Genomic DNA, 18,545 nt, shown 5'->3' on the forward strand with positions numbered 1-18,545 from the left:
GGAGGAGGAAAGGGTGGGATGGGAAGGTAGGAAGAAGAGGAGGAGGGGGGAGGGAGTGTAAAGAGGGGACCCAAACAATTCACAAAAATCCCTTATATGATAATGCCTCATTGAGGCCGGGCGGGAGGGTGGCGTTGAGTCGCTCGATCCACAGGGACTCCTTCTGAAGAACCGAGCGATCCCAATCGCCACCCCTGGGGCTGGGCTGGACCACCTCAAGGACCAAGAATTTGACAACCGTATTGTCAAATCTGTGGTACAAACCGATGTGTCGGCCAATGGTAGTTAATTTCCCATTTTCCGAATCATAAAGATGGTCGCCAATTCTTTGTCTAAATTCTCAGATCGTTTTTCCTACATAAAATGCTTTACATCTACAAATCATTAAGTAGATCACCCCTTTAGTGGCACAATTAGCAAAGGTACGAGGGACCAAAGTCTCCCCATTGGGTAGGGCAAAATATCTACTCTCATGGACCCAAGGGCACCGGGGACAATCCCCGCATTTAAAGGTGCCGTTTGGTCCAGTTCTCGGGGGTTTTTTGGAAATATAATGACTGGAGGTCAGTTTATCCCGCAAGGATCGGGCCCTGCGGAAAACCACTTCTGGGGTGGGTCGTACATATTTGGCCAGCGTGTGATGCTCAGCCAAAAGGTGCCAATTTTTGGTTAAAATGTTACGAAGCAGATTGTGATGTGCGGAGTAAGTCGTAATAAACCTCACAGTGTCCTTGGGAGGGGAAGGTTCCTTATGCTTAAAGAGAAGGGAAGTCCGAGAATGTGACGCTGCTTTGTTGTAAGCCTTACGAAGATTGGTGGGGGAGTAGCCACGCAACAGTAAGCGTTCGCGCAGTGCCCTAGCCTGGAATCTAAAGTCGGTGTCTCCTGTGCAGTTTCTGCGTAAGCGCAGGTACTGGGCATATGGTATGCTCCGTACCAGAGCGCTCGGGTGCGCACTGGTAGCAAACACGAGCATGTTGCCGGCAGTTGGCTTTCTGTAGAGGTCAGTACCCAAAGTCCCATCCGGTTGTTTCATAATATTCAAATCTAAAAAGGAGATCCGCTCTGAGTCAATCTTAAAAGTAAACTTTAGATTTAAATCATTGGTGTCTAGTTCACGGAGAAATAGTAATATAGTTTGTCCCTTGAACCCATCCAGAACAATAGTAGGTCATCAATAAAGCGATACCACAAAAGGATATCGTCTAGAAATTCTGAGTATTTATCGTTGGCATGGATATATCTCTCCCAGCCACCCAGATATAAGTTTGCATAGGCTGGGGCACATGACGTTCCCATTGCAACTCCCTGTATTTGTAAAAATAGTTGGTTGTTGAAAGTAAAGTAATTTTTCGTTAGTATGAAATACAATAGTGCAAGTACGAAGTGGTTAAGGGGCCATGTAGTTGTATCCTGTTCGAACAAAAAGGAACCAGCCGTCCGTAAGCCCTGCTCATGGGGGATACTCGAGTAAAGAGCCTCAATATCAACAGCCACGAGCAGGGTGTCCGGAGGGATCTGGATTCCCTCGAGGCGTTGTAATAGGTCGGTAGTGTCTTTGATATAGGACGGAAGGATATGGACGTGGAGCATCAAAAATGAGTCAACAAATTTACTGGCATTATCAGTTAAGGAGCCTATCCCCGAGACCTCTTGGGATGATGGTACCTTTATTCACTATTAACTATATTGTAACTTAGGCTGCGATATTTTTTCTAGCTTCCCTTCTACCTCCGACCACGACAGGTTCTCCGGCCAGCAGAACCGTCAGTTCTTGTTGGACTGCAAGCTGCAGTCCCAACCCTACGCTGCTCTCTTGCTTCTGGATAGGCCCTCAGACAGCCCAGCAGCCAGATGTCCCCAGGATAGGCCTCAGGCTCTTGCCTAGCAGCCTGGGGTAGCACCACACACGTCCACCCAGACAGCCGTCCAGGTGGCACCGAACTCCGATCACCTGACCTCACCCAAATAAATAGGCTCTCCCAGCAGGCAAAGGGACCCAAGAAGATCCCTGCCCATTGGCTGAAATACCCCATCTATTCCTAATCTGTCCTTGCAATGCCCTAGTCTTATCCAATGCCACCAGATACCCGGCCACCCAGTGAAAGAAGAGAGAAGTGCAGCAATTCCAGAGTTAGGAGATCAATTGATTCCACCCTATCAATTGGCCAAGGCAACTATATCTGGCAGGTACATTTACTAGCAACCCTGCCCAAACATTAGGGTGCTACATCAGTGTTCCTGTCTCTGATCATTCAGCTCCTACTTGGCTAAGAATGCTCTGAAATGTGAGCTGGATGCTCAAATGCTGATTCTGGGTCACTGGCTGCTGTTAAGACTTAAAGGGGTTGTAAAGGTTTGTGTTTTTTCACCTTAATGCATCCTATGCATTAAGGTGAAAAAAATACCTGTCAGTGACTGGCCCCCCAGCCCCCCCCCCCCCGTTTTACTTACTTGACCCCTCGAACTTGACCCACGGGGATGCGCTGTCTCTCTGCCCGGGGTTCTCGGCTGTTGATTGGATAGATTGATAGCAGCGCAGCCATTGGTTCCCACTGCTGTTAATCAAATCCAATGACGTAAGTGTTGGGGGGGACGCGGCCGAGTCCTGCATTCGGCCTCTATGGACACTGAATGCTGGACTCGGGAGCGCGCCCGCAAGGTAACCCCCCAGGAGAGTGCTTCTCCTAGGGGATTATCTGATGTGGAGAGGAGCCACAAGAGCTGCAGAGGGACCCCAGAAGAGCAGGTTTGGGGCCACTCTGTGCAAAACGACCTCCTCACTGGAGGTAAGTATGATATGTTTGTTATTTAAAAATAAAATGAACCTTTAGTGTCACTTTAACGTTATAGCTAACTGTATAACAAATACGTTTTATTACATAGAAAGTATAAGGGCACACAAACACAAGTTAAAAACAAAGGTATACCTACTAAAACCCAAGATACTCCCAAAATGATCTTCAAAACATATATAAATACATCCTACATTATAATGAATTAACCAAAAAAAATTATATCAAATATACAGATAAGGATGTAATATTCATATAACAATAGTGGTGGCACTCCCTCAGAATATCAACAATTCCTTAAAAGGCCCTGTGCGTGAGATGGTTAATACTACAATCACATACAGCCAAACAAAAAGAAACAAAACATTTTTCAAAAATGAAATGTGTCATATGTAATAAGGAATTGACTACTGTGTAAATTTATATGACAAGTGTTAATATCTTTATATATTTTCTTTCCCAGGACCTGTCTGCACTGGATGTTCCAGCTGAATTAGCTGCTCTTTTGAATTCGGCACAGGGTAAGCATTGAAAGGGAAGAAACATATGGTGCTGTTGTATCCAACTATTATATCCTACTTGTGTTTTTGTTGAGTATTTAGTCATTCTAAGCCCGGGTTCACACTATAACGGGCTGCGGATCGCACAGGAGCGCTGTGCGTCCCTGTTCCCGTTTCAGGGATGAATCAGGGCCGATTCTATGCCTGAATTCAGCCCTGAAACGGAGCCAAAGACGCACAGCGTTTTTGTGCAGTGCGCTCTGCAGCCGCCCCCCGGAGATATGTGAACCGGCTCCATAGGGAGCCAGTCACATTCTCCTGCTATGCGAATTAGATGTGGGGAAACGCACATCTAATTTGCATAGGTGTGAACCCAGGCTAAAGGCTAGGTTCACCTTTGGGAGGGCGGGAGAGGAGGCATTTGCACCGCACCATTAGGGATGAGCCGAACACCCCCCGGTTCGGTTCGCACCAGAACCTGCGAACGGACCGAAAGTTCGCACGAACGTTAGAACCCCATTGACGTCTATGGGACTCGAACGTTCGAAATCAAAAGTGCTCATTTTAAAGGCTAATTTGCATGGTATTGTCCTAAAAAGGTTTTGGGGACCCGGGTCCTACCCCAGGGGACATGTATCAATGCAAAAAAAACTTTTAAAAACGGCCGTTTTTTCGGGAGCAGTGATTTTAATGATGCTTAAAGTAAAAAAAAAAAAAGTGAAATATTCCTTTAAATATCGTACCTGGGGTGTGTCTATAGTAGGCCTGTAAAGTGGCTCGTGTTTCCCGTGTTTAGAACAGTCCCTGCACCAAATGTCATTTTTAAAGGAAAAAATCTCATTTAAAACTGCTTGCGGGTTTAATGTCATGTCGGGTCATGGCAATATGGATGAAAATCAGTGAGACAAACGGCATGGGTACCCCCCAGTCCATTACCAGGCCCTTTGGGTCTTGTATGGATATTAAGGGGAACCCCGCACCCAAATTAAAATAAGGAAAGGCCCTATATACTCTGAACAGCAGTATACAGGCGGTGCAAACAAGACAGGGACTGTAGGTTTGTTGTTAAGTAGAATCTCTTTGTAATTTTGAACGGGTAAATTTTTAAAGCGTTTAGCTCCAGCCAAAAAATCTTTTTTAAGCTTTTTGGAAAACATAGGGAAGGGTTATCACCCCTGTGACATTTGTTTTGCTGTCTTTCCTCCTCTTCAGAAGATTTCACCTCACTTTTTGTCCCAATGAAAAATGTTTTTTGAAAATTTGGGTTTTTTGTGGAACAAGGATTGGAAAGCATCAGTGGAAAGGAGAAATTGTTTTCCCATATTAACTCTTACAGGAGAGAATTTCCCTTCCTAGGGGTAGATTTCATCTCACTTCCTGTTGTCTCCTTCCGTTTGCAAGTAGGAGTCGTTTGTAAGTTAGATGTTTGAAAGTAGGGTCCTGCCCTATATACTCAGCAGAAATTTGGGCCTTAGGTGTTGCTGTGGCCACAACACTGTAAGCCCTCACAGGGCCCTGCTGTGAAATATTAGATCAAGAATTGTAAATACATGCCCCTGTTGAACAGGAGCTGAAAAATTAGGCCTTAGGCACTGGTGCTGGTGCCACAACACTGCAACCCCTCACAGACACTCTAGTTGGAACGCAGGAACGAGCCCTGCTGCAAAGTATTGCATCAAAAATTGTAATTACACGCCCCTGTTAGACAGGGGCAGAAAAATTGGGCCTTAGGCACTGGTGCTGGTGCCACAACACTGCAACCCCTCACAGACACTCTAGTTGGAATGCAGGAACGAGCCCTGCTGCAAAGTATTACATCAAAAATTGTAATTAACACGCCCCTGTTAAACAGGGGCTGAAAAATTGTGCCTTAGGCACTGGTGGTGGCGCCCAGAACCAAAAATGTTCTTACAAGCTATCAGCGTGATGATTGAGGAGGAAGAGGATAATTACTCAGGGATAGTCACTCAGCATCAGCATAGGCAGTCTTTGAAGGGATCTGAGATTTCAAAAAAAAATATTCGGTTACATCAGCATCAGGTGCTTGGTAGCTGGTGGTGATCCAAGACTCATTCATTTTTATGAAGGTCAGCCGATCGACCGAGTCGGTGGACAGACGCACCCTGTGATCGGTTACCACGCCTCCAGCAGCACTGAATGTGCGTTCCGAAAGAACGCTGGATGCAGGACAGGCCAGTAGCTCAATTGCATACTGTGCAAGCTCTGGCCAGTGATCCATCCTCAAGACCCAGTAACCCAGAGGATTTTCGGTGGGAAAGGTGTCCAAGTCTGATCTTGCCCCTAGGTATTCCTGCACCATGTAAAACAGACGCTGGCGATGGTTGCTGGAACCGATCATACCTTGGGGCTGCGGACCAAAAAATTGTCTGAACGCATCGGTCAGACGGCCACCTTCTCCACCGCTCCTTCTTTGACTGACCGAAGCCTCAGCAACACGTTGTCCAGAAACAGGAGTTTGTAACCTCCCAGTCTCTGGGAACGCATTGCACAGACCTTTCTGCAAGGCCTCCCGAAGATGTTTCATCCTCTGCTCCCTCTGCGATGGCAAGATAAGGTCCGCAACCTTACCCTTGTAACGTGGATCAAGGAGGGTTGCCAGCCAGTATTGGTCCTTCTCCTTGATACCACGAATACGAGGATCCTTACGCAGGCTTTGCAGGATCAGGGAGGCCATGCAGCGTAGGTTTGCTGAGGCATTCGGTCCGGAGTCCTCTGGGTCACTAAGGACGACAACGTCTGCAGCCACCTCCTCCCAGCCACGTACAAGTCCATGTGTTTCTTGGGACTGATCCCTTAAAGACTGCTGCTGATGCTGAGTACCAGGCTCCACCTCCATACTGACACAATCTTCCTCCTCCTCCTCCTCCTCCTCGTCCTCTTCCTGTGTGATCGGCGGGCACGCAGGAACACTGTCTGGATAAAGGGGGCCTTGAGAGCTAAGGAAGTCCTCCTCTTCCTGCCTCTGTTCTGCCTCAAGTGCCCTGTCCATTATTCCACGCAGCGTGTGCTCCAACAGGTGGACAAGGGGGACAGTGTCACTGATGCATGCACTGTCACTGCTCACCATCCTCGTGGCCTCCTCGAATGGTGACAGGACAGTGCATGCATCCCTGATCATGGCCCACTGGCGTGGGGGAAAAAAAACCAAGCTCCCCTGACCCTGTCCTGGTGCCATAGTCGCACAGGTACTCATTGATGGCCCTCTGCTGCGTGTGCAGCCGCTGCAGCATGGCCAACGTTGAGTTCCACCTGGTGGGCATGTCACAGATTAGGCGGTTCTTGGGCAGGTTAAACTCCTTTTGGAGGTCCGTCAGCCGAGCACTGGCATTATATGACCGGCGGAAATGCACACAGACTTTCCTGGCCTGCCTCAGGACATCCTGTAAGCCCGGGTACCTGCCCAAGAACCGCTGCACCACCAAGTTAAGGACGTGAGCCAAACAGGGCACATGGGTCATTTGTCCCTGTCGGAGGGCAGAGAGGAGGTTGGTGCCATTGTCGCAAACCACCATTCCTGCCTTAAGTTGGCGTGGCGTCAACCACCTCTGAACCTGCCCCTGCAGAGCTGACAGAACCTCTGCCCCAGTGTGGCTCCTGTCCCCCAAGCACACCAGCTCAAGCACCGCATGGCATCTTTTGGCCTGCGTACTTGCGTAGCCCCTTGAACGACTACGGAGCACCGCTGGTTCCGAGGAAGAGGCCATGGAGGAAGAAGAAGAGGAGGGGGTGGAGGAGAGAGGTGTGTCACAATCAGCATTTTGGAGGTGTGGTGGCGGAACAACCTCCAACACTACTGCACCTTGTCCTGCATCCTTCCCAGCTGCCAGCAGAGTCACCCAATGTGCCGTGAAACTTAGGTAACGTCCCTGTCCATGCCTGCTGGACCATGAGTCAGCGGTAATATGCACCTTACCGCTGACCGCCCTGTCCAGCGAGGCATGGACATTGCCTTCCACATGCCGGTAGAGAGCCGGAATCGCCTTCCGTGAGAAAAAGTGGCGTTTGGGTACCTGCCACTGAGGAACCGCACATTCCACAAACTCACGGAAGGGGGCAGAGTCTACCAACTGAAAAGGCAGCAGTTGAAGTGCTAGCAATTTTGCCAAGCTAGCATTCAACCGCTGGGCATGTGGATGGCTGGGAGCAAACTTCTTTCGGCGGTGCAGCAGCTGGGGCAGGGAAATTTGCCTGGTACAATCTGACGTCGGTGTACCAAAAGCAGATTGCCCACAAGTACTTGGCTGTGACACACCTAATTCTACGCCTTCATTCCTCTCACTGCAGGTCTCAGAGAGGACTGGAGGTCTAGTGGGGTTGGAAATCTCAGCTGATGAGGAGCAAGGAGAGATCCTCTTTGTTCTTTGGTGTGGGTCTTTTAGATACGCTTGCCAACGAACTGCATGGCAGGTCAACATATGTCTGGTCAAGCATGTGGTACCCCAGCGGGAGATGTTTTGGCCACGTGAGATACGCTTGAGACATATGTTGCAAATAGCAGCGGTGCGATCTGATGCACTCGTCTCAAAAAAGGCCCACACCAAAGAACTTTTTGAATAACGCGCAGAGACTGCAGCGCCCTGCACATGTGGAGCTTTGGGGTGTGATGCAGTCAATGTGCTGCCCTTAGGCTGGCCCCTGGAGGGCATCCTGCCTCGTTGGTGATGTGCCGCCTCCTCCTCCTCTCTCCTATCAGGCACCCACGTTGAGTCAGTGACCTCATCATCCCCTCCCTCCTCATCACTGGAGCAAACCTGGCAGTATGCTGCAGCAGGGGGAGCATGACTGCCAGATTGCTGTCCTTCTTGGGCACCCCCTCTGTCCGTGCTCATGTTACTGCCTTCATCGAGCTCAGTATCATCATCAGAGCCTTCCAAACGCTGGGCATCCTCCTGGAGCATGTACCCAACACTGTGGTCAAACAGTTCGAGGGAATCCTCATGAGGACATGGTGGAGCTAGGGAAGGAGTCACTGATGACATTGAGCTGAGGGAAGAGGCCGCTGCTTTGCCAGACAAAGCACCCTGGGCATGGGTGAGAGAGGATGAGGAGGATGAGGACGGCTTGGTCATCCACTCGACCAAGTCTTCCGCATGTTGCGGCTCAACACGGCCAGCTGCTGAAAAAAAGGCCCAGCGTGTCCCATGGCCACGTGCTGATGAGGATGCACCGTCTCCACGACCAGCACTAGACACAGAGCCTGCTTGCCCTCTCTTATTGGCTTGTGACTGTCTGCCTCTCCTTCTTGGCCTTCCAGACATACTAATGGCCTGTAGCTGCACTAAGCTGGGATAGAACACCAGTAATTTTCTTCAGGTAGCTTTATATACTGTAACCAGACAAGCCTGCCTGTCAGTAGGAAGATAACAGGAACGGATCTAGCTGAACACTGTGAGCAGGACGCACTGTACTAAATGTAAATAGTCTAGCTGCCTGACCGTGGTACTAATAGGATCAAATAGAACACCAGTAATTTTCTTCAGGTAGCTTTATATACTGTAACCAGACAAGCCTGCCTGTCAGTAGGAAGATAACAGGAACGGATCTAGCTGAACACTGTGAGCAGGACGCACTGTACTAAATGTAAATAGTCTAGCTGCCTGACCGTGGTACTAATAGGATCAAATAGAACACCAGTAATTTTCTTCAGGTAGCTTTATATACTGTAACCAGACAAGCCTGCCTGTCAGTAGGAAGATAACAGGAACGGATCTAGCTGAACACTGTGAGCAGGACGCACTGTACTAAATGTAAATAGTCTAGCTGCCTGACTGTGGTACTAATAGGATCAAATAGAACACCAGTAATTTTCTTCAGGTAGCTTTATATACTGTAACCAGACAAGCCTGCCTGTCAGTAGGAAGATAACAGGAACGGATCTAGCTGAACACTGTGAGCAGGACGCACTGTACTAAATGTAAATAGTCTAGCTGCCTGACCGTGGTACTAATAGGATCAAATAGAACACCAGTAATTTTCTTCAGGTAGCTTTATATACTGTAACCAGACAAGCCTGCCTGTCAGTAGGAAGATAACAGGAACGGATCTAGCTGAACACTGTGAGCAGGACGCACTGTACTAAATGTAAATAGTCTAGCTGCCTGACCGTGGTACTAATAGGATCAAATAGAACACCAGTAATTTTCTTCAGGTAGCTTTATATACTATAACCAGACAAGCCTGCCTGTCAGTAGGAAGATAACAGGAACGGATCTAGCTGAACACTGTGAGCAGGACGCACTGTACTAAATGTAAATAGTCTAGCTGCCTGACCGTGGTACTAATAGGATCAAATAGAACACCAGTAATTTTCTTCAGGTAGCTTTATATACTGTAACCAGACAACCCTGCCTGTCAGTAGGAAGATAACAGGAATGGATCTAGCTGAACACTGTGAGCAGGACGCACTGTACTAAATGTAAATAGTCTAGCTGCCTGACCGTGGTACTAATAGGATCAAATAGAACACCAATAATTTTCTTCAGGTAGCTTTATATACTGTAACCAGACAAGCCTGCCTGTCAGTAGGAAGATAACAGGAACGGATCTAGCTGAACACTGTGAGCAGGACGCACTGCACTAAATGTAAATAGTCTAGAAGATAACAGGAACGGATCTAGCTAAACTGAATACAGTGTATATATATATATGCAACACCTGGGATGCATATATATACACAATACACTGTAAGTGCAGCTAACTGACTGACTGTTCTGCCTAATCTATCTAACTCAAATCAAATGACACTGTCTGTCTCTCTCTCTCTCTCAATGAACGCCGGAACACACACTACACAGGGCCGCCGTGCAGGCGGCCTTATATAGTGTGGGGCGTGTACTAAATCCCCTGAGCCATAATTGGCCAAAGCCTCCTTGGCTTTGGCCAATTATGGCTCTTTGTTCAGGCGGCGCTGTGATTGGCCAAGCATGCGGGTCATAGTGCATGCTTGGCCAATCATCAGCAAGCAATGCACTGCCATGCCGCAGTGAATTATGGGCCGTGACGCGCCACACGAATTTGGCGCGAACGGCCCATATCGTTCGCAATTCGGCGAACGGGCGAACAGCCGATGTTCGAGTCGAACATGGGTTCGACTCGAACACGAAGCTCATCCCTACGCACCATGTTACATGTCACACCCTAAATTCAGGTGTAACATGTAACATGGTGCAAAAGCTGAACTTTGCCTTTAACTGTTAATGAGCTTGCTTTCAACACTATAAATTCCTTCGCAGGTGCTTCTAACCGTATTCTAAGGCTCGGTTCACACATGGGCGGCACGACTTGCAGGTCGCCTCAGCGAGGCGACCTGCAAACGACTGCCGGGGCGACTTGCGAGACGACTTCTGCATAGAAGTCTATGCAAGTCGCCCCAAGTCGCCCCCAAAGTAATACAGGAACCTTTTTCTAAGTCGGAGCGACTTGCGTCGCTCCGATTAGAACGGTTCCATAGCACAGAACGGGAGGCGACTTGTCAGGCGACTAGGTCGCCTGACAAGTCGCCCCAGTGTGAACCGAGCCTTACTGTTTCTGGGATTTTTCTAGGCTGTATTGTCAGGGAAATTCTAAGCTTCTCCCTATAAGCATATAATTTCTTTGCGTTTAAAAGCACAAATACAGCCCTCTTATATAATGCCGGGAAAGCGCGCTTGTTTAGGCGCGCTTGTTTCCAAGTAACACAAACAGATGCTAATATCACCTCGAGCTCAGTATAATCCTGAAGAGAAATGGCCAGGCTGCCTTTATTTATACTAAACACATGGATAACAAAAGAGCATGGTGACTTCAGAATCAGCCAATCAGGAGGCTCATATAGATGGGGATATCCTATATCTTTAATGGTAAAAAAGGGATCGTCTTCCTTCTCCCTATCTCAACCATTGGAGCCTCCTGCTCTGTTTTCGTTTTTGGGGGTAGAGCAGTGTGCAGTCCCAGATTGGCTGCAGCCAATGACGATGAGACAGTGATGTTGGGGCTCTCCCAGTATAACCGTAGAAACCCCTCTACAGGCTGAAGAAGTCCCGTGAGGAATGGGAGCAGAAGATTAAATCAGAGACTGTGAGCCGTAGGAGGATAGACATTATGTGTTTTTTTTTTTTTCTATATTCTATATCTCCTCCCCTGTTTTTTTTTCTTTTTCCCTGTTCCCTTTCCTGGTTTCCCAGTTTTTTTTAAATCCGATTAATTGGACTAGTTGGATTAATTCCCTTTCCCTGTGAGAAAATCAGGACAGAATATAAAGTGGTTGTAGGAACTGAAGAACTGAGACGGAGTATACCAAAAATAGGCTAAGAAGTCCTTCTACCCTGCTAAGTGGGATGTTTGAAAGGAAGAACCCCCCCTCCCCTCCCCTTTTTTTTTTTTTCCTTTTTTTTTAGGGGATTGTCCCCCTGTCATCCCCGGTTTCTTTTTTTTCCCCAACCTCCTCCTCTTTAAGGGAATAAAGAGGTAAAATTTAGATTCGATGACGAGATGATGAAATAAGTCAGATAGAGACCCTATAAAGTAGAGACGAGAGGAGATGTATACATGCTCTTAGAGATGAATTGCACGGATATATCACGGATTGATAATTTTGAATTGCACTAAATATATGAACACTGTTTGATTTATGGTTATAGAAATGTAGAAATTGTTTTTTTTTGTTTTTCTATATAATATTTCCCTTTTTGGAGAAGAAGGGAACTTATACAGGTTTTTGAAAGTAGGGAAAGTGAGGAAATGGGAGGGAGGAAAGGGGTGGGATTAGGATGTGAAGGGGGTAGGGGAAGAGCACAAAGGGAGTTATTAGCGAGATAAGACACTGACGCTATTTACACTATTAAAGGCACAGTGTGGTAGCATGTATACATATATACATTAAATACCTTTTGAAAGGGATTCTTGATATAGAAGTGGAGAGGGGTGGGGTATGTAGATGAGTAATGGGGTATTGGGAGAGTGGAGACAACTTAGGTCCCCACTAGCTTCCTTAATGTCCCAGAGTATGGGGGGAGGGGGTGGACTGGAATAGGAGAGACAACTTGGGGAGGGGTGGCTTTAAGGAGAGAAGAGGTAGGTACCAGGAATCTACGGAAGGAGAGGGGCCTCCCCCCTATATGGTTAAGATTAAATAGGGGATCAGGGGGAACTTAAAAGAGGTATTGGAAAGTGGTCTTTACTATTTTTTTCCTTTTTTCTTTCCTCCCATTTCCTCTTTTTTAAGGTAGAATTCTACATGAGGCTATCACTAAAATCTGCCCCTTTGGAGTGGCAGATGATGGCCCAGAGATAACCCTACTGAGATAACCCTATTAAAATTGGGTCCCTGTTTGTTTTTAGGGGATGGGAAGGAGTTATATGTGGGGAGGTCTTATTTTATTTTATATCCTCTTACTAAGGTCACTTGAAGATATTTGAAGATTATTCATGGGTTTAGGAAGATGATGGATTTGTACTTCTTGTACTTCTCCTAGTCTTGAATGTTTCTATTATGTTGATATGAGGGGGATAGACCCCCTGGCTATGGATCACCCCTTGGTCCCCTTCCCTCATTTGAAACCCCCCTTTTGGGGTTTGGGGGGCGGGAGATTGAGGGGTCCCATGGTATGAAAGAAGGTCCCTATAAAAATTATACTTTTTGAGCTGTTTTGTGCACTGTCAAAGTTGTAGGGGGTAAGATCTTACACGAGGCAAGCTTACAGTAAGCATTATAGCAATATTTTGCTTTTTTTTTTTTTTTTCTTGTGTAGATTTATAGAGCTTTTTCCTTTCCTTAGTTTGATATGGAGGTTCTCAATGTGACCTCGCTTAATGCGAAAGGACTAAATACGCCAGAGAAGAGGAGGATGCTCCTGCATGATTTGCAACGTCTTAAGTCTGATATTGCCTTCATACGGGAGACACATTTTAGAGACAATAAAATGCCCATGTTACGGAGTGGGTTATTTCCAACGGTATACCATTCTACCAATCAGTCGGCAAAGTCGAGAGGGGTTTCTATTGTTATTTCAAGCAGGGTACCATGGTTTTATATAGATTCAATTAAAGACCCAGGGGGACGTTTTTTGTTTTTGAAAGGTAGGATAGGTGAGGTTGAAGTTATGCCCCGTACACACGGTCGGATTTTCCGATGGACAATGTCCGATCGGAGCGTGTTGTCGGAAATTCCGACCGTGTGTGGGCGCCATCGGACATTTTCCATCGGATTTTCCGACACACAAAGTTGGACAGCAGGAGATAAAATTTTCCGACAACAAAATCCGTTGTCGGAAATTCCGATCGTGTGTACACAAATCCGACGGACAAAGTGCCACGCATGCTCAGAATAAATAAAGAGATGAAAGCTATTGGCACTGACCCGTTTATAGTCCCGACGTACGTGTTTTACGTCACCGCGTTCAGAACGATCGGATTTTCCGACAACTTTGTGTGACCGTGTGTATGCAAGACAAGTTTGAGCCAACATCCGTCGGAAAAAATCCTAGGATTTTGTTGTCGGAATGTCCGAACAAAGTCCGACCGTGTGTACGGGGCATTACTGTGGTAACAATATATGCCCCCAATGACAATCAAGAGACCTTTATAAGTAAGACATTAGGAAGATTGAGTGAGTTTACAACAGGACATTTGATTGTAGGAGGAGATCTAAATATCCCATTTGTCCCAATAGAAGATACATCTTCTGGAAGGTCATGTATATCTTTTAGGGTACATAGACGCATTTTTCAGTCTTTGCACAGAACTCAACTGATTGATGTGTGGCGTTTATTTCATCCTAAGGAAAAGGACTATACTTTTTATTCTACCCCTCATAAATCATATTCATGTATTGATATTTTTTTTGTCCCACATGCGCAACTTCATGCAGTTCGAACAGTTAACATAGGTCCAATCACTTGGTCTGATCATGCACCCATATCCCTGACATATGCCTTACAAGATTCCCTCTCGATTAGATCCACTCAGTGGAGACTGAATGAAAGTCTCCTACAAGATACAGATGTTCCTGAGGATGTAATTAAGGAGCTGGGTTTTTACTTTAAAATTAATGATACTCCAGAATGTGACCCAGGAATAGTCTGGGAAGCACACAAAACGGTTATCCGAGGTGTGCTGATCAAACACAGAGCCAGGATTAACCATAAATGCTCTGAACAACTTAAATTGCTACATGAAGAACTAGCCACTTTGGAGCTTCGTCATAAACGGGTTCAGACCCTCTCCTTGGAGAGAGATCTTCTTGCTAAACGGACGCAAATTGTAGACCTTCTTCAATATAAGGCTAAAGCGGCACTGCAGATCTGTAGGAAGGTTTCCAATGAATCTGGGGGAAAATGTTGGAAAGTACTAGCTAGAACCTTGCGAGAGCAGAAACTAAAGACCTATATCCCACAGGTGGCTGCACCCAATAGGCCTAAAGTTATGTAGCCTCATGATATAGAGCAGGAATTTCCAGAATTCTACAAAACTTTATACAACTTAAAGGCTAAACCGTCCACTCAAGCTCAGATAGATTCATACCTTTCTTCATCATTAATGCCTCGACTATCGGATACAGACAGAGATAATTTGAAGGACCTCATAACAACAGAAGAACTTCAAAGTGCAGTGAGCGCCATTAAACGGGATAAAGCATCTGGCCCAGATGAATTGACGGCCCAATATTATAAGACCTTGCTCCCGTGTCTTGCTCAATATATGCTGAAACTATTTAATGCGTTGGGTTCTTCTGCAACATTTACAACTGAGACCCTGCTAGCCCACATTTCGGTGATACCTAAAGAGGGAAAAGACTTGACCTCTTGTGGAAATTACTGGCCTATTTCTTTGCTTAACCTAGATCTTAAGATTTTTACTAAAATTTTGGCAAACAGGATTCAACAATTTATTTATTGCAGAGAAGGCCTTTGACAGGGTGAATTGGAATTTTATGTTAGCAGTATTACGCTATGGAGGTTTTGGCAATAGGGTGTTAGGGTGGATTACATCCATCTACTCCTGTCCAACAGCCCGGGTACGAGCCAATGGAGTATTGTCAGATACTTTCCAAATTACAAATGGGACACGACAAGGGTGCCCCCTTTCGCCCCTCCTTTTCACCCTGTCACTGGAACTGTTTCTCTGCACTGTTCATTTAAATCGGAAAATCACAGGAGTACAGATAGGAGGTATTCAACATAAAATTTCGGCTTACGCTGACGATATGTTGTTTTCTCTTACGAATCCTCTGATCACACTTCCAAATTTGACGAAGGAATTTGAAAAATATGGCTTGCTCTCCAATCTCCAAATTAATTTTGCTAAGTCGGAAGCAATAGGGGTGAATTTTCCTCAAGAATCAATTGTGAAACTCAAGCAAAATTTTAAGTTTAAATGGACCGATAAAGCATTAATGTATCTAGGTTCTTTGTTCCCAACTAAAATATAAAACATTTTTGGGTTAAATTTTCCCCCATTGTTGCAAAAAATAAAGACACTATTGGACAGATGGAATACAGGCCTACGTTCTTGGCTAGGAAGGTGTAACATTGTCAAAATTAATATTCTTTCAAAATTCCTTTATCTATTACAGGCACTGCTGATCCGTATTCCAGTTGCTTATTTTAAGCAGAGTCAGAAGCTAATATTTGATTTTATCTGGGCGCATAAACATCCCAGGATACAACGTAAACAATTAATGCTTTCTAAAGAATATGGAGGATTGGCAGTGCCGGATATACGCAAATATTACCAAGCAATACATTTGAGCAGAGTAATTGACTGGAATAGACATAAAGATACTAAACTATAGGTGCAGATTGAACACGCTCAATCTCCTGTACCCTTGGTGGAGCCTCTTGGTGTTATACTTTTCTTCCAAGAGTGATATACAAGCGTCCTGCTATGTAAAAGAGGGGAGGTGGGTGACAATCCCGGAGATGACATTACAGTCAGGGGTGTGTAAATTGAGGTTCTGGAATGCTCTCCAGATTACACATTTTCTTAATACTCTCTCAGCTCCCGGATTGTTTACCAGACCTCCTACTATTTTTGAGAAATATTGTTCAGAGACGGAAGCAATGCCCCACACATTGTCGGCCAATTATAAATTATTAACTAGGCCTGTGAGAAATTATTCCTTGAACTTTTTTTCGGGAATGGGAACAGGATCTAGGTAAACCCTTTAATATAATACAGCGATAGCGTATTCTTAGACGTACGCACAAATCTTTGATTTTTGCAAAAACACGATACTAATTTTAAGATCCTTACCCGTTGGTATAGAACACCAGAGAGACTGAAGAGAATATTCCCTGAATGCTCTGACTTGTGTTGGAGATGTCAGGAAAGTAAAGGCACTATCCTACATATATTCTGGAACTGCCCTAAACTAAAATATAGCCTGTATTCCGTGGAAGTGGAAATTGCCACTACCACCTACGGTTGGGATGTGGCTACATAAGGTAAAGGAGATTAGTAGATTAGAAGACCAGATACTTTCTGCAAGACATCAACAAGAACTATACTCCAAGACTTGGTCTTCATGGAATACCTTTATGTCCTCAGAAGAGGGAAGAACCCTTCTTAACAGTTAATAGTAAATCGAAAAACCAGGGAGATATCCAAGAGTATCATCATCCTACTTCTCCCCGTGATTTGCGAGCTCACATGAGATTACCTCTAGATACCCCCTTCCTTTTTTTTTTTTTTTTTTGCTTTTTGTTTTCTTTGTTGGTTTAGTTTTCGGAGTGTAGAGAGGGCAGTACATGTGGGATGCCGCTCACTGCATTCCAAAGGCGCCAGGAGTATGCTGTGTTTTTCTCTTATCTTTTCTAGAATTTATGAGGTGAAACAGAGATGACATTCTAGATGATTAGATTAGGATGTAATGACAGGTTATAAATATGAAATGATTAATTGCAATGTTATGTTTACAGTATTAGAAAGACAATTGTATATCTTGGAGTATGTCCTATGACTAAATAAAAAATATTAAATTTGAAAAAAAAAAAAAAAAATCAGCCAATCAGACACTTGTATTCATTCAAAAGAACCAATAACACACATGTATATATTCAAATAGAAATGCAGTAGTGACGTGTGCAAATGGTCGTGTGCAAAACCATGTGGCAAGCACATGGTTCTGAAAACGATCGTGTGCACACTCCCACTGCTACCAATGATGCAAGCCATACTAAATTATGGCCCAGTGGGGTATAACTCTGTATGGTTATACTATGGTTCTCATGTACGCAGACCGGCCTACTTAGGAGTTTAAATGCGATCACCATGGAGTGGCCAGTTCCCTGGTGAGGCATAAACAAACATCCTTTTTTTTTTTTTTTTTATCCAAAGAAAAGTTTATTTTGTTCAACATAAACAAACATAGCCAGGCTTCAACAACACTCGGTTACATTGCATATTTTATGAATTCTCATTACATTTTGGCAATACCACAATCCTAAGTGTGGCTCATCATTCTAATCAATAGTATGTTCAAATGCATTTAGTCAGCATTAATACCCAATAATCTCTCCATCACCAGGTCCACCGGGACTAGTACATCTAGCCAAGGTCCCCAGAGTTTCTCAAACTTTCGGGTACATCCCCTGTGCTGATATACCATTTTCTCCATTATGATCATGTTCCCAACTGTAGCGATCCATTCCTTAACTGTCAGAGGGTCCTCTGATATCCAGTGTAACATTATCATCTTACGTGCTACCAATAGTGTCCTAGTGACTGCTAATCTGACACTTTCTTCCCATTCAAATACTTCTAGCACGTTTAATAAACAGTGTTTTGGGTCAGTAGGCATAGAGATCTGAAATACCCTATTAATGGTACCCACCACTCCGCCCCAATAGGGATGAAGCTTCGGGCACGGCCACAGAAGATGAATCAGATCTCCATGATCTCTTTTGCATCTAGTGCACGTCTGAGTGGATCTAAGACCCATTTGGTGCAGTCTGTGTGGAGTATAATACACTCTAAAAATAAGATACAGTTGTGTTAGCCTCTGCGATACATTAGGTGAACTCGTGGGCACTGCTGGTAAAATCTCCTCCCACTGATCCCCATCCATCTGTCCCACATCTCTCTCCCACTTCTCCATCATTCTCAAGGGATGTTTATTCATGAAGCCCTGCAGGAGCATATTATAACATTGAGAGATGAAACCTTTAGTGTTAGTAGCTCTCAGGACTAAGTTAAATAGTGGTGTAGGTGAAGGAGACCACTCGGAAGCAATGCTCTGAGACTTCACTGCATG

General features: G+C 45.3%; 1 protein-coding gene across 1 annotated transcript in view; it reads left to right on the forward strand.

Moving 5' to 3' along the window:
• Window positions 1-18,545, forward strand: part of MYO15B (myosin XVB) — a 233,436-nt gene that overhangs the window by 40,956 nt on the left and 173,935 nt on the right. The window contains exon 3 of the mRNA XM_073608123.1: window positions 3,259-3,316. Within this exon, the coding sequence (XP_073464224.1) occupies window positions 3,259-3,316 (58 nt within the window). The remainder of the gene's footprint in view (window positions 1-3,258; window positions 3,317-18,545) is intronic.

Source organism: Aquarana catesbeiana, linkage group LG12 (genome assembly GCF_042186555.1).
Source record: "Aquarana catesbeiana isolate 2022-GZ linkage group LG12, ASM4218655v1, whole genome shotgun sequence".
NCBI lineage: Eukaryota > Metazoa > Chordata > Amphibia > Anura > Ranidae > Aquarana > Aquarana catesbeiana.